Source organism: Gossypium hirsutum, chromosome A07 (assembly GCF_007990345.1).
Source record: "Gossypium hirsutum isolate 1008001.06 chromosome A07, Gossypium_hirsutum_v2.1, whole genome shotgun sequence".
In the NCBI taxonomy this organism is placed as follows: domain Eukaryota; kingdom Viridiplantae; phylum Streptophyta; class Magnoliopsida; order Malvales; family Malvaceae; genus Gossypium; species Gossypium hirsutum.
Window position 1 is genome coordinate 97,830,103 of NC_053430.1, and position 22,352 is coordinate 97,852,454.

Below are 22,352 nucleotides of genomic sequence, written 5' to 3' on the forward strand. Positions count from 1 at the left end.
TGACATTTCAGTAGCATGTAATTACAAATTATTGTAATTAAATTGAATTTAACAAAAAAATAGTAGTGTTAACAATTGGATTAATATTGAATTTAAAAAAAATAGTAGTGTTAACAATTGGAGCTGAATTTAAAATTCTAAAAAATAGAGGGCTTAATTTACTAGAAATACAAGTATAAGGACTAAATTCTTAAATTTCAAAAGTACAATAACTATAGGCACATTTTAACCTTTATTTTTCTTTCAATGACTTTTTAATATTCAAAATATAAAAAAAAATTACAGATATGCCTTGATAAACTCGGAAATATTGCCCACATGCAGGATCGAACTACAGACCTTCAGTTTACAAGACTGACACTCTACCACTGAGCTATAGGGGCTTTTGTTTTTAATGTACGGAACATATTTTAATATTTTATATACTAATTGGCAAAGATCTTTTTCCCCCTACATACAGCATAAAAACGTTTACAACTCATAAAAAGGATTTTTTCTATTTAACTCATAAAAACGTTATAATATCTTATATTCTTGTCATTTATTTAACCATTTTGAAATATTTGGCCCTTATTTAAGCACATCTTAATTTTTTTTCTCATTTTGAAAGGTTTAGCCATTATATGATCAAATCATAAAAAGGTTTAGCTCTAATTTAAACATGTAGCATTTATATGTATTAATGTATTGCTTTCATTATTATCAAATAAAATTACTTTCATATACTAATGGATTATATGTCTTGGACTTGTGTATTTGAAGGGTTCAAAAATCGTATTTTTATATTCATTTTTGAGTATTAGATCAAACGCAGGTGTTAGAAACAAGTATTTTAAAAAACTTCCGTAGTATTTTTAAAAATATATTTTATTTGAGTAATAGTTAAATAAATTCAGTGAAAAAATGCATCCATGATATGTTACTTTTTGAACACAAAGATGCAACAGATAAAGAAGCTTGATTAGCTATGGTAAAGAAAGTGGACGGGAAGTGCTTAGCAAAGGGTGTAGCATAGTGGTGAATGCCCATTCCAACAAAGTTTTGTCTGCTTTGAGTGATTATGATGAATGTGGATGAAACCATGACAAAGCTTCCTCGACCTTATTGCCCCTTTATACACTACTCATTGCATGGGACTTAAAATTCTCTTATACCTTAGTCTCACAAGGTTTGTGTTTGGCATGTAATGTTAATGGCCATTATCTGATCTGAGTTGGTAACTTATTATAATTAAAATAAAATAAAAATATCATGTCTGGGTTTGACATGTAATGCAGGGGAAAAAACAGAATCTTTTCCAAGATTAATTATTAAAAATCCTCATGATACGTGCAGCGAGCCAATTAGAATATAAAATATAAAATATTTCTCTTTCCATCAAAGCCCCTATAGCTCAGTGGTAGAGCGTCAGTCTTGTAAACTGAAGGTCTGTAGTTCGATCCTGCATGGGGGCATGCTTTCTGTCATTTTTTTTTCCGAATCTTCTCTGTTTATCTTCTTATAATTCAATTGCTACTTTTCCTGCTCACTTTTCGACTTGAATGCAAATAAAATTTTTTGTTTTCTTGTTGGTTTTTATTTTACTTTATTTCTTTGAATCGAACATGGATTTCGCTGGACGTGGAGGAGAAACTAGTTGTTCCACCGTTGAAATGATGAAGAAGGAGAATAATCCTCCTCTAATGTGCAAGAAAAGGGTGACTGGGCCCTTGACTCCTTGCACCACTTGAAAAGAGGAGTACGAAGCCCTTCTTCATTGTAGTGGTTGCAAATTCCCCACTTCAAGCACAAGTTTTTCCATGCCCTGAACCGGAGCCATTGAGTGCCCTCTGTGAGTATGACCTTGATCGTCCTGGGTTTCTCATACCCCTCCATGCTTGGGAGGGTGGGTTCACACTTCCCCTCCATCCAAGGTGCTGAATTTCTACGGTATTGTTCTAGGCCAGTTGACTGAGGCCTCATAATAGATTCTGTCTGAATTCATCATTTTTTTGGGGGTTTGTCAAAAGGCGGGAGTGTAACACCCTAAACTCGACTTAGTCACCAAATTTAAATATGTGACATCACATCATATCACATCACATTGTCGAAGCAACTTTGATTTATTCTCTCAAAGTTTGAAACTATACATAAATAGCCACTAATCAAATATCAATTAATCTCTTTATACTCAAATAGGAGCTTAATAGGTTAAATTATAGAGTTGAGAATCAAAACAAAACTCAATCTTCAAATTTAAACAGTGTATCTCGAGATAGAGGAGTTCTTGTCTCGAAATCTAAACGAAACAAACTATGTTTAGGGTTCTATATTGCCTTGTCTAAAGGCAAAAAGGTTCTTAACTCAAGACTATGTATTATTTATCTCGAAACACGATTGTTATATCTTAAAATGAACTTATCAAAAATATAACTTTACAACAATTAAATGATGATAAGAAACTTTGTATAGTCTCCATTTATGATTGCATCGACCAAATACATCCATATAACATAAGAGAAGCATAATTAATATTTTTAAAATTATGGCATAATATTTATACCAAAAAAAAAATTATGGCATACTATACTGAAAAGAAACAAATTAATCCTTAAACTCATTAAGTACATATTTTAACTGTTTAATTAAAATAGCAGTTCAACCAAATTCAATTATATCAAGCTACTATCTCGATTCATGACATAATTTTCATGACTTAGCTTAGAAGTAACCTTTAATTTTGATGTTTGTCTATCTTGAGACACACTATTACAAGTTGCATTAAATGCGTAAAATAAATGCTCTCAATGACTAGAATTCATCCTCAATAGTCATCAACGTCCACAAACTTGTTCCTAGATATAAATACAAGTTAAAGACACATCAAGACATAAAAGATGAATGTCCAAGCATAAAAATAAGGAGAAAAACATCAAATTATTTATTTCTTGATATTTTCGGTTGTACATATCTCTTAGATGCTTTTTGTTAGATCTTTTTATCATTTTCATTTCAATTCTTTGAGAGAGCTAAACATTTGTAAACACACACACACCTTTGAGAGGCCTTCATGTTTACATCTTTTCTTGCACTTGCAAAAAACTACTTAAGGTTTTTGAGGCATAAAACCTTAAGTAATTTGTAAATAATTTTAGTTGAGCCACGAAAATTAGGAAGGATTCTAATTTAGTTATAAAAGCTTGGGGGAAAGGTTCTATCTAAGCTTTAAGTAAAAGATAGTCTTGCGAAGTCTATATCTTTTTCTTAAAAAATAACAATTCAAGTATAGTCGATTGAGAAATCTTTGGTTGAGGTAGACATTTGGGACTGAATCACTATAAATTAAAATGTCCAAACATTTCTTTCATTTCCTCGTCATTTAAAAAAGTGTACGAAAGATTTAAAATACGAATTCACCTCATTTTTTATATTTTTGAGTTTAACAAATTATGAGCTTCACAATTCTCTTCCGAGACCCAAAGCTAAATTGGAAACTCAATTATTCATAGAATGAAAGTATATGCCTAAAAAAGAATGAATAAATTAATTAAAATTAAATCAAATTAAAAAAATGGCTTAAATTTAAAGTAACTTAGTGACCTGAGTGAAAAATAGAACATTGTAGCTAGATCAAGTGTGGAAGTTAAATTTAAAGCAATGACCCAATGAATTTGTGAGTTGTTAAAATTATATTAGAAGGTTTGAAGATAAAATTGAGTGGACCAATGAAGTTATACCGTGACAATAGATTGACCATTAGTATTGCACATAATCCCATGCAATATGATCGAACTAAGCATATTGAGGTACCGAGGCTCATGTATGAGTGCCAGATATAGATACATGTCCAATATAAATTTTAGTTATGGGTACTTCAAATCAAGATAGAACAAAGAAAACAAAATATCTAACATGATCCCATTAAAAATAAATAAATCAAACCGGTCACCGTTTAGACATTTACACAAACGAAGAAGTTGCAAATAGAGGTAAGTATTCGATTGAGTCGAGTAAAAAATTTTCGAGTTAGTCGAGTTGACAAATCCTATTTTAGCAACCGAACTCAATTTGAATTTTTTTTTTGAATCGAATTGCATCGAGTTAAAAAAATTCTAGTCAAGTTGACGAATCATATTATTTATACTTAATGTTGTATTTAGATGGACCGATTATTTAACTAGTAGATGAAGTACAAGATTATTTAACTACATGAACAATATAATAATTTAATCTTTTAACTTAATTGGTAAACATTTATCAAAACAACGTAGTTTTGTCTTTTAACTTAATTATTTTGAATTTTAACTTTTAAAAAAGTAAATATTTATCAAAACGACGTAATTTTATCTTTTCTTATTCGGATTTTCGGATAACTCGAATTGTGTAATTTATATTCGAGTTAAACTGAAAAACTTAATTCTTTATTCGAGTTGATCTTAATAACTTGATTAACTCAAATAACTCAAACAATTTAATTCAAAATTTAAATTTTTATCGTGTTTTTCGAATCGAATCGGATTTTACTCACCCCTAATTGCAAATTAGTTGCTTACATTAGTTCTGTTAATGACATCTGAATTTTCATTACATGAACAAAATTTTCATCATTCAACCATATCAACATCAATATATATATTATATGGGAGAATAGAATACCATGAAAAGAGTTGAGCTTGACCGTGTTAGAAGCAATGAGTTTAGCAGCAACACTGCCCCAATTGGCACTACCAACAACATTGACCCTTGATTTGAAGCCAACGTGGGTGTCACTGCCACCCTTGTTTAGAGTGTTGGATGTGTTATGGGGGTATTTTTCTACAATAATACAAATAATTACCAACATAGATAAATTTTTTGCATTTGGATGCAAAATGGGTTTACCTTAAACCGATTTCTACATTTTTTAGATGCCATCATATCATTTCCCAATTTCGAAAGGAATATTTTCGGTTAAATCATCAGGGAATGAAAAATTTTCTTAGAGAAATGAATTTTATCTTAAAATTGAAGAACTAAGGCATCTTCCTATTCTATGATGCAAAAATAGGATTTATTCAAGAATTGTTTGCAATAAAATGGCAAGTAAAAACTGGTCTTTCAAGGAGCTCTGTCAAAGGGCTTTGTGTCATTATAACAGATATCCCACACAGCCTCCATGGCATCCTTTGCGGCTGTTTTGGAGCAGAAAGGGTTAGCCATCACCGATTTCATAACTCTTCTTCTCACACAGTCCTTCAAAATCAAAACATAAATTACTTGGATTTGATAGAGAATACAGAAGAAACTATATCAGAAAGACCATTACTGAGTTTAAACTTTAAAGTAAACCATAAACATGATATCTTCAACAAAATGTAAAGAAAAACAACAAACAAGGTAAAAACTCAATAGCAACCAAAAACAAGTTTAGCATAAATAAGTCCTTAATAGGATAAGGTTGGTTTCCATCACAAATTTCTTTATTCTAGCTTAGCTGGAACCAAGGGTGGGTAAGTGGAAACTTTGTTGCTCAAAATTAGGTTTGAGTGTCAGACATGGATATGAGTCCAATGCATTTTTGAAGTTTTTCCATGTACCAATGGGTCCTTAAAGAGCCATATCCTAGACTCATTTCCAAAAATGTGTCAAACACGGGTACTTCAAGAAAAATGAAAAGTCAGAGCAACATAGATTGGAAAGAAGTAGATTCGAAGGGAGGGTCCAACATGTATTTCTCAACATGAATATGTTATGCAAAGAGGTGTCAAGTCTTCTTCCTCGTCAAAATATTTGCCTCATAAAGCTATGTTCATATTTTAAAGAAAGAATTGAACAAGGAATTGAAGAGGCTGAGTTCATTTTAGGATAAGCTCATAGCACAACTCCTACTTGAGAGTTCAGTTTATACAATGCTAACCCTCTTGATAATCAGACCTTTGCAATCAAACCAACTGATATACAGCCTAGAGATAAGCCAAACTGCAAATTCAAGGTATTGCGCTAGTAAAATAAGATAATAACAAACAACTAAGTTTTAGAGATAAGGGTTCATTGAGTACCATCTCACTACCACCCTTACACTTATTTAAATTGATGCCCCTATAGACAGATTCAAATCTAAAATTTCGGCCAATGAAACCTGGGTTGTGTAAATCATGTGAGTTTTCTTCCATATTTATTCTAATTAGTTGGTAACTAGAGTTGAGTTAGTTATTTAATTCAATGCTTGTAATGATTGATTCTAATTGGAAGCGTTGATATAGTTGTAAATTCAAAAAATAATAAATAAAAAAAACTAAAGTTACTTAATGAAACAATATAAGAGGGGAAAGAACTCACTTGTTCATGGCCCCTTATCTTCATAAAACCCCGCAGAAATTCCCGTTTGTAGTGGCAATCACCACTTAGATGGCCAGCACGAATCTGCAATAATAGAAGAAAAAAAGTTAAAACATCTACTTACCAAATGTACTGAGAGAACCCAAATACAAGGAGAAACCACGTGCAGGACATTAAACAAAGTTCAGTTTGACAAACCTCACTACAGGCATGATGAGCACAATTTCTCCAGTCCAAATTTGAAGGACGGCATTCATCATATGCATGAATAAGATGACGTATAACTTCTTGATTGACATCATCTTGTATCCTCACTTGGTCGCTACACACCACTATCTAGAAACACACACACAAAATCATATAAAGAGAAGGTACCTATTAAAATAAACCATTAATCATATTGCATTAACTGATCAAGAAACTGTTTTAATTGGATTAATTTAAAGCAATATTTCTAACATAAAGGAGTATAAAGATTCTTACTCCTTTGCCAGGACATACTGTCCACCAATCTTCCTATTGCAAATACCTGCCTTGATGAAATTATCTCCTACCTTACACCCTGTTTTCTCCATATGCGCCATCAAAAATTTCACCATTGGAGCTATTCCAAATATACACACAAAAAATAATAATAATTAGATCCATTCGATCATATATATACCTGTTCGGTGCTAGGAAATGCGGGGAAAAAAAAGGAGAAAAACATAAAACTTGGAAACTGTGAAATTCAGTCTTTCGTAGCAAAAAATCATGAAAACCTTGAATTATTTGATTTCCTTCTAGATAAATCTCAGAAACAGGATAAAAAACAGAACCCCAAACCCTTAGATTTGAACACTGAATACCTCAATCTACAAAGCCAAAAAAAGATTTACTATTAGTTCCGAATATATTAGCTAAAACCCCCCCAAACTTTTTGAAGGAAAAACCCTAAAATGAAAAATCCTGAAACTCCATTCAAGAAAGTAAAGCAACAAAATTTAACTTTTCCCACAGTTTTCCCAATGAATAACCCCCAATAATTCAGAAATGATTATTAGCCTAAAACCCCAATAAAAGAAAACTAATACATTTTAGCAAAAAAAAAAGATTAAAAAAAAAGAATTGATATATTACTCCGTAAACTTTTTTGAATCATGTCTTGGCATTCCTTAATGGCGCATCCTTCAGATTTCTTGTAAGATACTTCTACCATTTTGTACTGTTTTGGGTTTCTGATTGTTTTTATTAAGCAAAAAAGATTACTTTTCTCAGTTGTGTTATAAAAGAATCAATCTAATAGATGAGAGATATGCCAGATCCCGTAAACCTAGAACAAAGGTGTCATGCCACATCAGTAAAATGGTTGACCACATCAAATCAACTAATTCATCTAAATTTGATCTATTTGATCAAAATTGAACGAGTAAAATTGGCTTGCCTTAAACCGATTCCTACATTTATTAGATGCCATCATATCATTTCCCAATTTCAAAAGGAATATTTTCGGTTAAATCATCAGGAAATGAAAAATTTTCTTAGAGAAATGGATTTTATCTTAAAATTGAAGAACCAAGGCATCTTCCTATTCTATGATGCAAAAATAGGATTTATTCGAGAATTGTTTGCAATAAAATGGCAAGTAAAAACTGGTCTTTCAAGGAGCTCTGTCAAAGGGCTTTGTGTCATTATAACAGATATCCCACACAGCCTCCATGGCATCCTTTGCGGCTGTTTCGTAGCAGAAAGGGTTAACGCTCAGCGATCCCATAACTTTTCTTCTCATGCATTCCTTTCGAACCAAAACATAAATTACTTAGATTCGATAGAGAATATAAAAGAAACCATATCAGATATATCATAACTGAGTTTAAAGTAAATCACGAACATGATATCTTGAACAAAATGTAGAGAAGAACACATAGGTTAAGACTCGGTAGGAACCAAAAAATAAGTCCTTAGTAGGATAAGGTTGGTTGCCATCCCGAATTTCTTTATTCTAGCTCACTAAGTGCAACACTATAACAAGCTGGAACCAAGGGTGGGTAAGTGGCAACTTTGTTGCTCAACTCAAGTTTGAGGGTCGGATATTGGGATGAGTCCAATGCGTTCTTTTTTCTAAGTACCAGAGGGTCCTTAAAGAGTCATATCCTATACCCATTTCTAAATTTGTGTCAAACACAAGTACTCTAAGAAAAAATGAAAAATCAAAGCAACATAGATTGGGAAGAAGTAGATGCGAAGGGAGAGTCAAACGTGTGTCTCTCAACATGAATCTGTTATGCACAGAGGTGTCGAGTCCTCTTCCTCTTCCAAATATCTGCCACTTGAGCTATTTTCATATTTTATGCAAAGAAAGAATTGAAAAATTGAGGCTGAGTTCTTTTTAGGGAACTCAACCCCTTAATGTTTTATTCGAATCATGTTCATAGCACAATTCCTACTTGAGAGTTCGGTTCATACAATGCTAACCCTCTTGCAAGATAATCAGACCTTTGCAGTCAAAGCAACTGATATACAACCTTCAAGGTATTGCACGAGTAAAGCAAGATAAATAACAAACAAGTTTTAGAGATAAGGGTCCATTGAAGCCCCTTTAGACAGATTCAAATCTAAAAGTTTCTACCAATGAAGCCCATGTTGTTTTGTAAAAGGCGGAGTCCCTAGGACTTTGAACACTCAAGTTTGAAACCCAGTATGTGTAAATCATGTGTGAGTTTTCTTTCTGGTTAGTTGGTTAGTTAAAGTTGAGTCAGAAATTTAATTCAATTGATTGAAATGATTGGTACTGATCGGAATTGTTGATATGGTTGCAACTTCAAAAAGAAAATCTAAAGTTTCTTAATGAAACAAGATAAGGGGGGGGGGGGCTGATCTTCATAAAACCCTGCAGCAATTCCCCTTTGTAGTGGCAATTACCAATTAGATGGTTAGCACGAATCTCCAATCATAGAAGAAGAAGTGAAGACATTTACATACCAAATGTACTGAGAAACCAAATGCCGGACATTAAACTAAACAAACCTCACTACAAGCATGATGAGCACAATTTCTCCATCTAGATTTGAAGGACGACAGTCATCATAAGCATGAATAAGCTCATGCATGACTGTTTTATTGATGCTATCTTGATTCCTCACATCGTTGCCACACACACACACACACACAACCATATAAAGAGAAGGCATCTATTATTAATCATATTGCATTAACCGATCCAGAAACTGTTTTAATTGGATTAATCATATAAAGATTCGCCGCGAGTATAGCATCCAGCCATCTGGCTATTGCAGTTAACTGCCTTGATGAAATTATCTCCTACCTTACGCCCAGCTTTCTCCATGTGCTCCCTCAAAAATTTCACCATTGGAGCTATTCCAAATATGCACACAAAAAATGATAATAATAATAAATAAATAGGCAAAGGCTGATTTAAAAAAAATTAAAGAAATAGATCAATTTTTCGATATATAAAGAAATAAATCGATTTTGGAGAAAAATAAAAAAACATATTCTATAGAAAACATTTTCAGCTACAGGGCGCACTTTCTAAAACACTTTCTATAAAATGTGTTTTTACGCATTTCCTCCTATGATTAAATGGTTAAATAATAATAATTTCATATTTGAGTTCAAGGTTTGATTAATTTTCTAAATACATTTGTATTTTTTATTTCATGCTGTTCTAATTTTTTTTTATTTTTAATTAATTGTTTGAAATAATTATTTGATTTTATAAATAAAAGAGTAATTAATTAAAAATATCAATTAAAAATAAAAAAGTTGAAAACAATATATTTATTAATGAAAAACATTAATTAAAAATAAAAAATACAAATATGCTTAAAAAAATTAAACCTGGAATTCAAAGATAAAATCACTATTATTTAACTATCTAACAAGAAGAGTTGATGTCTTAATAAAAAATAAAACAAAAATTTAAAACAACATGAGCTCAAGGGCAAAACAACTACAATTTAACTAAAGGACTGATATATTAAAGAAAACGCATTTTGTATAACATATTTGCTGGAAGCGCCTTTTAGCTTTTTGTTTTTCACTGTTGGGATTTTGAGCAAAGAATCAAGCAACTCTATGGCTGGTGACTCCTGGCTTTCTCCTTACTTCTCTTCTTCCCAAGAACTGCCAACCAGTTCTTCATATTCTCCGAAGCAGAGAAATAAATTGAATTGATAATTTATACCTCTTAGCTTTACATTAGCTAAAAAATCTCTAAGTAATCCCTAATACAATCCCAACAAAGTTTCTGTTAATGACATCTGTAAGCTTCTCACCACTTTGCAAATGTCTCCTCAAATACCCACATCCTTAACTTCATCTGAATTTTCATTTCATCACTTAACCATATGAACATCAATACATAAAGACTGTGAAAATGTGTCAAGAAATGCAAATCAGGCAAATAAATCCAGAATCTCACAATGAAAAAGATCTGCTAATGATTTTACGGTTTTGGAATCATAACTTTCAACTCCAAGGACACCTCGTGTGAAAATGAACAAATCTGAAACCAGCATCTTATTGACTCAACTAGGTTGAAATGGTATACTGAGGCCCTCTCATTCTCTCAAACCTGACCTCAAATAACATTAGCAATGGTACAATCCTTTCCTCTCCAGCCTTCTCCAAGAGGCGGAAAATATTTTCTTAGGGAAATGAATTTTCTCTTCAAGATTGAAATGTGCATGTAATTGAAAAAACAGGGCATTTTCCTACTCTATGATACAAAAAGGATTTGTTTGAGAATTGATTGAAATAAAATGCTAAGTAAAAACTGGTCTTTCAAGGAGCTCTGTCAAAGGGCTTTGTGTCATTATAACAGATATCCCACACAGCCTCCATGGCATCCTTTGCGGCTGTTTCGGAGCAGAAAGGGTTAGCTATCACCGATTTCATAACTCTTCTTCTCACACAGTCCTTCAAAATCAAAACATAAATTACTTGGATTTGATAAAGAATACAGAAGAAACTATATCAGAAAGACCATAACTGAGTTTAAACTTTAAATTAAACAGTAAACATGATATCTTCAACAAAATGTAAAGAAAAACACACAGAACTCAATAGGAACAAAAACAAGTTTAGCATAAATAAGTCCTTAATAGGATAAGGTTAGTTTCCATCACAAATTTCTTTATTCTAGCTTAGCTGGAACCAAGGGTGGGTAAGTGGAAACTTTGTTGCTCAGAATTAGGTTTGAGTGTCTGATATGGGTATGAGTCCAATGCACTTTTTAAGTTTTTCCATATACCAATGGGTCCTTAAAGAGTCATATCCTAGACTCATTTCCAAAAATGTGTCAAACACGGGTACTTCAAGAAAAATGAAAAATCAGAGCAACATAGATTGGGAAGAAGTATATTTGAAGGGAGGGTCCAACATGCATTTCTCAACATTAATATGTTACGGAAAGAGGTGTCAAGTCCTCTTCCTCTTCAAAATATTTGCCTCATAAAGCTATGTTCATATTTTAAAGAATTGAACAAGGAATTGAAGAGGCTGAGTTCTTTTTAGGATGAGCTCATAGCAAAACTCCTACTTGAGAGTTCAGTTTATACAATGCTAACCCTCTTGATAATCAGACCTTTGCAATCAAACCAACTGACATACAGCCTAGAGATAAGCCTAACTGCAAATTCAAGGTATTGCGCGAGTAAAATAAGATAAATAACAAACAACTAAGTTTTAGAGATAAGGGTTCATTGAGTACCATCTCACTACCACCCTTACACTTATTTAAATTGATGCCCGTATAGACAGATTCAAATCTAAAGCTTTGGCCAATGAAACCCGGGTTGTGTAAATCATGTGAGTTTTCTTCCATATCTATTCTAATTAGTTGGTTAAATAGAGTTGAATTAGTTATTTAATTCAATGCTTGTAATGATTGATTCTAATTGGAAGCGTTGATATAGTTGTAAATAAAAAAAAAGAAAAGAAAACACTAAAGTTTCCTAATGAAACAATATAAGAGGGGAAAGAACTCACTTGTTCATGGCCCCTTATCTTCATAAAACCCCGCAGAAATTCCCGTTTGTAGTGGCAATCACCACTTAGATGGCCAGCACGAATCTGCAATAATAGAAGAAAAAAAAGTTAAAACATCTACTTTACCAAATGTACTGAGAGACCCTAAATATAAGGAGAAACTTGACAAACCTCACTACAGGCATGATGAGCACAATTTGTCCAGTCCAAATTTGAAGCACGGCATTCATCATATGCGTGAATAAGCTCATGTATAACTACTTGACTGACATCATCTTGTATCTTCACTTGGTCGCTACACACCACTATCTAGAAACACACACACAAAATCATCTAAAGAGAAGGTATCTATTAAAATAAACCATTAATCATATTGCATTAACTGATCAAGAAACTGTTTTAATTGGATTAATTTAAAGCAATATTTCTAACATAAAGGAGTATAAAGATTCTTACTCCTTCGCCACGAACATAGCCTCCACCCATCTTCCTGTTGCAATTAACTGCCTTGATGAAATTATCTCCTACCTTACACCCTGTTTTCTCCATATGCTCCATCAAAAATTTCACCATTGGAGCTATTCCAAATATACACACAAAAAATAATAATAGTTAGATCCATTCAATCATATATATACCTGTTCGGTGCTAGGAAATGCGGGGAAAAAAAGGAGAAAAACATAGAACTTGGAAACTGTGAAATTCACTCTTTCGTAGCAAAGAAATCATGAAAACCTTGAATTATTTGATTTCTTTCTAGATAAATCTCAGAAACAGGATAAAAAAACAGAACCCCAAACCCTTAGATTTGAACACTGAATACCTCAATCTACAAAGCCAAAAAAAGATTTACCATTAGTTCCGAATATATTAGGTAAAACCCCCCCAAATTTTTTGAAGGAAAAAAACCTAAAATGAAAAATCCTGAAAACTCCATTCAAGAAAGTAAAGCAACAAAATTTAACTTTTCCCACAGTTTTCCCAATGAATAACCACCAATAATTCAGAAATGATTATTAGCAATAATACATTTTAGCAAAAAAAAGATTAAAAAAAAGAATTGAAATATTACTCCGTAGACTTCTTTGAATCATGTCTTGGCATTCCTTAATGGTGCAGCCTTCAGATTTCTTGTAAGATTCTTCTTCCATTTTGTACTGTTTTGGGTTTTTGGGCAAAAAATGGAGCACCTATATAGCAAGGGTATTTCTAATTGTTTTTATTAAGAAAAAGAGATTACTCTTCTCAGTTGTGTTATAAAAGAATCAATCTAATAGATGAGAGATAAAACCTAAAGATCAATGGCTGCCGAAGAATGTCGTTGGATTTCGAAAGCAGAGTTGAAGATGTCGCAGCACTGTGTAGGAATTAAGTGAGTGCGACTCGTGAGAATCGAAATCGGTGTGAGGGGAAACAGCAGTCGGAGAAGAAAAAGGAAGTCGCCTGAGAATGCGTCGGGGAAGTGGTGAGGTGAAGGCGGCTGTTTAGTTTTATTTATTTATTTATTTAGGGTGAACTATAAAAGCCATCACTTTTGTTTGTCTTAATTTACATTTTAGTCATTTATGTTTAAAATGTTACGTTTTAGTCACTTACGTTATCGTTTTATTGTGAAGTGGTCACTCTACCATTAAACTCTATTACCTCACTAATGGCAGACCCATATGGCAGTCCAAATGGGTTTTAAATGTCAGCTTAGATGTCCAGTAGCTAGGATGAAAATAAAATTTTAATTAAATAGATTTAATTTAGATTGCCACCTAGTGTTATGGGCCAGAGTTCAAAGCCCATGACCATCGAACCAAATGCATCCGATGGAGGTCTATTGCTTAGATGGGGATCATTTGGCCCACGAGAGCTGGCCTGATTCAAGAAACTATTGGAGAAGCCTGTCAGATTGAAGCCTGGTTGGCCCGATAGCAAAGATATGACAACTTAGGCAACTATGATAACTAATCTTTAAAGATAGAGGGAATCATATCTTGTAAAGATTAGATAGGATTTGATATCACAATATCTTGTAAATCCCTTAAATCATGGGATTGGTTAATCTTGTCTGTCGATGTAATTGTATTTTGACCGTCGGTTTTGGGGGAGCTCAAGTATAAATAGAGAGCCTCCCCCTCATTTGTACAGACTCTATTCATTGTTTCATTATTCTTTATGAATAAGAGAATAGAGAGCATTTACTCAGACACTTTGCGAGCGTCCCTTTCTGTTGTTCTTTATAAGCTTCTTTTGGCATAAGTTTGCTTCCGCTGTACGAGTTGGTGCCTTGGAGGAGTTCTTAAGGAATCCTCATTCGAGTAAAGGCTGACTTAGGCGAGTTTGGACGAGCAAATCGCCTAAGGCCGCATAGATTGCGAGAGGAAAGGTCTAGCCCCGTGACAAGTGGTATCCGAGCTGTTGGTTCGAAGGCACTGTTGGGATGTCGAAAGAAGAGTTTGAACAAAGATGGGCAAGAAAAGGTTTGAGGGAGATGCTGTCGGCAGTAGAGGAACGTGTGGGTAAACTCGAAGGATCCATGGAGGACGTAAAGGAGGCACTCGATGGGTTCGCGGGTCACATAGACAACTGGAAGGAACAGTCCAGAGACTATGTAAAGATGTCTCTTAGTTTGACCATGGATAAGGTAAATGAGTTGTTTGATTCACATAAAGATAAACTGTCGGACAGGAACGATGCTCTTGAGGCCATGTTGATGGCTTTGAAGGAGGAAACAATGGCCACGACGCTGGCTTTAAGCACAAGAATAGAGGAGCTCGAGGGAGAGCTGGCCTTATGTCGAGCAGCGGTGGGGGAAGGAGTGTCAAGTGCAGCACTCATTAATGAGTATTGTAACACCCCCTAACCCCAAACCGTTACCGGAACGAGGTTATGAGGCATTACCGGACATATCAGACAACTTACGAATAATTTACAATTAATATAACTTTCATAGTATAATATAATAATTAAGTCCCTATCTTGAACTCTCGAAGTTCAAACACGTATTAAAAGTAGAACGGGACTTGTTCGAGTATTCCAAATTTTTTTATAAAAATTTCGGCAGCATTTTTGCTTATTTTTACCTAAACCTCCTGCAAATTCAAACCAAAACAACCAACACCAATATTTCACATTCATATACTAATATTTATATTATTAACAAAATTTTAATTTAATAACTATTATAGCATCATTCAAAATTGATTAAAAACTTCATTCATTTAACAACTTGATGTTCATGTATCAAAATATCATGTACTTTCCTTACCATTTCATTTAACCATCTAAATTTTATAATTCATCCTTCACTACCCAAAGTAATATACATATTCAAGTGACTAAATAACACCTATGTACATGCCACCTTTACCCAAAAGAAAAATATACATCACCAAGTTTGTGTTGGAGTCGGGATTGTTCTGGATGCTGAGCCGGGACACTTGACTTCTACTAACCTGCGCACGGAAACAACCGTACGCTGAGTATGGATATACTCAGTGGTATTACTATAATCCAAGACTATTTAACATTAATAAATTACAAACATCAATTATTTACCCTATTAACAAATAATCTCATTTTCAAAATTTCATTTCAATTATTTACCCTATTAACAAATAATCTCATTTTCAAAATTTCATTTCAATTATTTACCCTATTAACAAAGCTCGGACTATGACAGATACACGGATTTTCACCCAAACACACCAGAATATCCAACCCAAACACACCCGGAATATTGTAAATCCTCCATAACACACCGGTATAATATATCCTCCCAAACACACTAATAAGGCATTAAATGCCTATTCGGATAAACCGAAGTATATAATAACAGAAACATCTTCTCGGCCGAACTACAATCTCTTTATCACATCACAAATCCAATGGCATGCCATTTGTATCGAATCTAGTCCGACGAGTTAATAGGGTATTATTTTACTTTTTCTAATTTCAATTTCACATACTTACCTCAAGTCTTATTTACCATACATAACAATTAAAATTTCAGCAATCAATAATAATTAAAATTCGAATTATAGTAATACACACCGTAATTCTCCCGTTTTAGTCCTCGATGACTTTCTCCTTTCCTTTCGATGTTGATGCTTCAGGTTCTTTGTTGGCTACGAAAATAATAATTTATAATCATCAATACAACATGATTCAATTTAATTCATGAGCCTAAACATGCAAATTTAACCATTTTTAATGTATATATATAATTTCACCATTAAGCTGTCTACTTGAGTCATTGTTACTAAATTATTTATATCTTGATCTAAAAAACTCCAAATTAATATCCGTAAATTTTCCTTAAAACTAGACTCATATATCTTCTAACCATAAAATTTTCAGAATTTTTGGTCTAGCCATTTAGTACAGTTTATTCGTTAAATACTCCCCTGTTATTTCATTTGACAGTTCTGACCTCTCTCTACTAAAAATAAATTATCTCATTGTACAGAACTCGAATAAGGTTCTTGTTTATTTATTTTGAAACTAGATTCATTAAGGAGTTCACATATATAAATTACACTCCATAATAATTTTTGTACAATTTTTAATGATTTTCCGAAGTTAAAACAGGGCATCTTGAAATCACCACAAACCAGTCTTACAAAATTTCAAATATCTCTTAAGTCATCAATTCATTGCTTACATTATTTATACTATAAGAAACTAGACTCAATAAGCTTTAATTACATATTTTGTTCATTCTCTAGTTCAATTTATACAATTTTTAGTGAATTTTCAAAATCAGACCATTGCTACTTCCCAAAACTGTTTTGATGTAAAATGTTAATAACCAAATTTATAACACCAATTCACACCTTATTCCTATTCAAATTTCATTTAAACTCAAATTTAACTATTAAATTTTCAACATATTTTCTTAATTCCGAATTTTCCTCAATTTAGTCCCTAAAACACAAAACTTATAGCTTACTTTGCAATTCAATCCTTATATCTATTCTAACTTGAATTTCATTCAATTAAACCCCTATTTCATCATTTTATTCAACATGAACTTTGTTTAAAAACCTAAGAACTTCCAAATTAACAACTTAATTTCATAAAAAACTTGTTTTAAGACTTCTAAAATATCAAAATTATGAGAAAAGGACTTGATTGAGCTTACCAATTAACTCCAAGCTTCATAAACCCTATTTCCCCTTTTCTTTCTTCTTTCTCCCCTGTTTCTTCTCTGTTTTCATTTTCATTTCCTTTTCTTTTAACTTATTTGTTTCTTATATATATATATAATAATATAATATAATATAATATAATATAATATAATATAATATAATATAATATACTTAATTATTAAATAAATATATATTTTTTTAATCAATAAAATCTTTGATATTTTCCACGTTAAACCGCCTCAGCTATAGGAAATGGTTTAATTTCCTCTTAAGTCCTTCTAATTTTTCTTTAATCTATAATTAAACTTTTACCCTTATTCAATTTAATCCTTTTTACTAATTACTCTAAATTAAGCTAAATTTACTTAATTAAAACCTAATTAAACACACTACTAGACTCATAAATATTTTTAATAATTATTTCGAACTCGATTTACTAAGACGGAGGCCCGATAATATACTTTTTCCGGTGCCTGTGAATTTTGGGTCATTACAAGTATGTCCCAAAGCCAAAAGAGTTTGTGGGGACAAAGTCTGCATGTGATGTGGACAATTTCTTGTAGAGGATAGAAAACTACTTTCGTGCCAAAGGCATCGTGGATGATGCGGATAAGGTAAACACTGCTTCATTATTTCTTACTGATATTGCGCTTTTATGGTGGCGAGGTAGGACCATGGATAAAAGGCAAGGTAAGATTGGAACGTGGCAAGAGTTCCAATGTGAGTTGAAGGGACAGTTTTACCCAGAGTTTGCCGAGGAAGAAGCTCGGGCAAAGTTGCAAGGGATAACGCAACGGGGCATAGTAGGGGAGTATGTTCGTGAGTTCAAGGAACTCATGCTCCAAGTTTCAGATGTGACCGAGAGAGAAGCAATGCTTGCTTTTCAAGAGGGATTGAAGACGTGGGTCAAACAGGAGGGAACAAAGAACAAAGAGGTGTCCAAAAGCTGTCGGAAGCCATGACGGTAGCAGTATCTGTGGTTAAGCTTGGTCTAGGAAAAGACAAGCTTGGATCTTCCAAGTCCGAGGAAAGGGGCGTACGTGAAAGGAATCACAAGGAAGATACGAATGAGTATGGCAATGGCAATGGCAACAATTGTGGTAATGGGAAACCACAAGTTGGGAAGAAGAAACCCAAGAGGAAAAGGGACAAGCTGAAATGCTTTCTCTGCAACGGTGCACACATGTTAAATAAATGTCTGATGAAATCCGCGCTTAGGAAGAAGCCAGTGGATAAGGCCTTGGGACTTGGTTCGAGTGCAAGGGGTGTCGAAGCCAGGAAGGCCGAAAGCGAGAAGAAGCCAGTAGAGTGCTTCTTATGTCATGGTCCGCATAGGTTGCGAAAGTGTCTGAGGAAGTCTGTCATTGATGGGAACGATGGAACAGATACGGAGCCCAATAAGCTTGGTTCGAGCAAGGGAAAAGCCGAAGCCAAGAGGGCAAACAGGAGCAAGCCTGTCATCAAAGGGAACGATGGAGCAGACAAGGAGCCTAAGAAGCTTGGTTCGAGCAAGGGTAAAGCCGAAGCCAAGAGGGCTAAGAGGAGCAAAAAGAAGCGAGTAAAGTGCTTCTTGTGCCATGGTCCGCATGAGTTGTGGAACTGTCCAAAGTAAGCCGTAGTCAAAGGAAAAGCAACATCCGAGCATAGTGAGTCGTCGGAGGGGCTTCCACCCAAGGAAGAGGTGAGTTTGTCATCGAACTTAGAGGAAGAAGTTGCGATGAAAACAATGAAGCTGGGACCAATGAGGCTCGAGTCGATTGAAGCGTCGGAGTTGGCCGAGTCATCGACAAGGCTTCCACCTATAGGAGAGGTGGGTGGTGCATCCGACTTCAAGGAAAAAGAAGTGATGCATGGGGGACAATTGACTCGAGTAAATGCAAAGGTGCATTCCGAACGCTCTGATAGTGTGTTGCATTCTAACTTGTGTACTTGGCGAGAACGTAGGGGCTCTTTCAAAGTTCTTGAGCAAGGAGGCCGAGAGACTGTGGGCAAAGTGAAGCCATGTGTTGTGAATCACGAGGATTCTATTCGAGGGAAGTTAGAATGTAGGCAAGGGAGTGACATAACTCCTTGTCGTCGAGATGTACAAACGAGTAGGACGGCTCGAGTTAAGAAGCGACAGAAGCCAAACCAAAAGTCTCAAAGGAAGGGAAGAGCCAAGGCAACGAGTGGGATCCGAGGTGAATCAAGTCAATGCCATTCGGGAGTTGCAACGAGGACGTTACGAGAATGGGTGGGGGAGAATGTCACCAACTAGAGTTCAGAGCCCGTGACCATCGAACCAAATGCATCCGATGGAGGTCTATTGCTTAGATGGGGATCATTTGGCCCACGAGAGCTGGCCCGATTCAATAAACTATTGGAGAAGCCTATCAGATTGAAGCCTAGTTGGCTCGATAGCGAAGATATGGCAACTTAGGCAACTATGGTAACTAATCTTTAAAGATAGAGAGAATCATATCTTGTAAAGATTAGATAGGATTTGATATCACAATATCTTGTAAATCCCTTAAATTATGGGATTAGTTAATCTCGTCCGTCGATGTAATTGTATCTTGACCGTCGGTTTTGGGGGAGCTCAAGTATAAATAGAGAGCCTCCCCCTCATTTGTACAGACTCCATTCATTGTTTCATTATTCTTTGTGAATAAGAGAATAGAGAGCATTTACTCAAATACTTTGCGAGCGTCCCTTTCTGTTGTTCTTTATAAGCTTCTTTTGGCATAAGTTTGCTTCCGCTGTATGAGTTGGTGCCTTGGAGGAGTTCTTAAGGAATCCTTATTCGAGAAAAGGCTGACTTGGGCGAGTTTGGACGAGCAAATCGCCTAAGGCCGCATGGATTGCGAGACGAAAGGTCTAGCTCCGTGACACTAGGACATCCAAATTCGCATTTAAAATCCATTTGGACTACCACTTAGGGTCGCCATTAGGGAGGTAATGAAACTTAATGGTACAGTGACCACTTCGTAACAAAACAATTATGTAAGTGACTAAAGCGTAACATTTCAAACATAAGTGACTAAAATGTAATATAAGACAAACAAAAGTGACTATTTTTGTAGTTTATCCATTTATTTATTAAAAAATAGAAGGGAAAAGAAATATAAAAATATTATAATTTTTAATGTAAAAAATTTAATGTATTTTAAAAAAAAAATTTTAATTTAAAAATTACAGGTGATGTAATAACCTGGATTTTCAGTGGTGTTGGAACAGTGATTCAAGATCACTAAATCCAAAAAATGAGTAGAAAATATTATTAATTTAGTGAGTATAAGTTAAATGTGAAGTTAGGAAAATTTTTGAAATAGTGAATAGTGTACTAGAAATAAATATTAAAATAATTAGAATCAAAAACGAGGTATCGAAACTTTGAAAATTTTAAATTGAGCCATAAATATTTTTATAAATATTTATGGAGTGCTAATAAGTTAGTATTAAAGTTTCGTCAAGAAATTTTAAAGTTTCGATAGTTAATTGAACAAGAAGGACTAAATTGTAACAAATATAAAATTATGAGAAATGATTAAATAGCTTAAATGATAAAAGAAAGACTGTTTAAAAGGCAAATAAACCCAAGGTCAATTTGGGCTGGACAGAAAGGGCATGAAATCAGCAAGAAAATAAGGAGAATTAAGGGTGAAATTAGAATATTGCAAAATTTACTTAATAAAGCTAGGACTAAAGTGGAATTATCTAGATTTCTCTTTATTTTTCTGCATTCTTGTGACAGCCCTAATTATACCCTAGTCGGAATGTGGTTTCGGGACCACAAAATCGAGTCATAAAAATTTAATTTAAATTTAACTACGTATATTCTATGTGTGGTGGTGTATGTGTGCAAATTTGATGTATTAATTTAGTCTAAGAAATGTAAATTTTCATAGTAGGACTTAGTTGAGAAACTTAGAAAATTATGATAGGTAATTGAAAGGATTAAATAATTACAAAGTGTGAAAGTTTGGATTTGCATCTTAAATTGCCCAAAATTCAAGTAATGGCCGGCCAAGTAAGTTGAATTTGTTATAATTTTCTATTAGCTAATGGTTAAAATAAATTAAATAAAATAAATAAATTAATAAGAAAAAGATGAATAAAATAAGAAAGGAGAGAGTGTGGTCATCTTCTTCCTCTTGCAAGTGCCGTAACTAGGGGAAAGAATGAGGAAATTTTCTAGGACATTCGGCCTTCCTAAAGGGTTGATTAAGGTAAGGTTCTTGTTAATTCTATTAAATTTTATTGAAAATCTAGTTAGTAGTCAATGTCTTGTTATAACCCATATGTTGATATTCTACTTAAATCGGTGATTAAATGGGCATACGGTTAGATGGAGTAAATGCTAAGGGGAAGGTGTTTTTGATGTTGTGAATGGAAATAGTAGAAAGGTGAAAGAAAATTTAGCTAAATATATAGATATATGTGGATTTATATGATGATATAAATTGATGTGAGCTATGCTAGTTTAGGAGAATTCGGTCAAAAGGTTCATGAGATGAAGCTATGTGTTTAAATGAAATAAAAATGATATTTTAAATAATATTGTATATTCGGCCATCTAATTAAGTACATAGGTGATGTTGAATTTGATCTTGCACATTCGGTTATATAGGTATGCACATTTGTGATATTATCTTTGATTATATATAATTGATCAAACGAGTGAGGTTCGTTATAAATTGAGTTTGATTCATGATTATATATATTTCCTTTGTGAACATATTTGAGAAAAGGTTATATTGGAAGGTGATAATGCATTCGGCCTTGAGGCATTAGATGAATAGGTGTGGAAGTTTTAATGTCTTGATCAATTATGGTTATAAAGTGTTGTGAAAATCATTAAACTATATATGTGAGAAATTAGCAAGGGTAGTTACTGTATATACAAATATATATGTGTGTGTGTGTGTGTTATATGTATGTGTAATG

At 33.6% G+C, this 22,352-nt stretch overlaps 1 protein-coding gene, 2 non-coding genes and 1 pseudogene across 4 annotated transcripts; 1 reads left to right on the top strand and 3 right to left on the bottom strand.

Moving 5' to 3' along the window:
- Positions 1–311: 311 nt before the first annotated feature.
- On the bottom strand, positions 312–383 carry TRNAT-UGU (transfer RNA threonine (anticodon UGU)). Its single transcript has one exon. It is a non-coding gene; the product is annotated as a tRNA-Thr (tRNA).
- Positions 384–1,382: 999 nt separating this feature from the next.
- Positions 1,383–1,454, top strand: TRNAT-UGU (transfer RNA threonine (anticodon UGU)). The gene has a single exon. It is a non-coding gene; the product is annotated as a tRNA-Thr (tRNA).
- Positions 1,455–4,826: 3,372 nt separating this feature from the next.
- LOC107926567 (mitochondrial inner membrane protease ATP23-like) lies at positions 4,827–9,473 on the bottom strand (annotated as a pseudogene).
- A 1,132-nt stretch (positions 9,474–10,605) lies between these two features.
- Positions 10,606–13,828, bottom strand: LOC107926566 (mitochondrial inner membrane protease ATP23). 2 transcript variants are annotated; one of them, XM_016857450.2, is made up of 6 exons: positions 13,580–13,828; positions 13,361–13,478; positions 12,745–12,866; positions 12,460–12,597; positions 12,289–12,372; positions 10,606–11,217 (listed from the first exon to the last, which is right to left on the bottom strand). In XM_016857450.2, the coding sequence occupies exons 2-6, from the start codon at positions 13,437–13,439 to the stop codon at positions 11,083–11,085; spliced, it is 558 nt and encodes a 185-aa protein (XP_016712939.1). In that variant the 5' UTR covers positions 13,440–13,478; positions 13,580–13,828; the 3' UTR covers positions 10,606–11,082. The 2 variants fall into 2 exon arrangements, with proteins under 2 accessions (XP_016712939.1, XP_016712940.1); XM_016857451.2 differs by having other exon boundaries at positions 13,361–13,497; positions 13,580–13,775.
- Positions 13,829–22,352: the final 8,524 nt, after the last annotated feature.

What these genes read in the sequence shown, in the direction of transcription:
- LOC107926566 (XM_016857450.2), bottom strand. Translation starts at nt 13,439, where the DNA reads ATGGAAGAAGAATCTTACAAGAAATCTGAAGGCTGCACCATTAAGGAA. An exon ending in GATTCAAAGAAGTCTACGGA is followed by an intron (nt 12,867 to 13,360) that starts GTAATATTTCAA and finishes TATTTGGAATAG; the next exon opens with CTCCAATGGTGAAATTTTTG. An exon ending in AGATAAGGGGCCATGAACAA is followed by an intron (nt 11,218 to 12,288) that starts GTGAGTTCTTTC and finishes TTGATTTTGAAG; the next exon opens with GACTGTGTGAGAAGAAGAGT.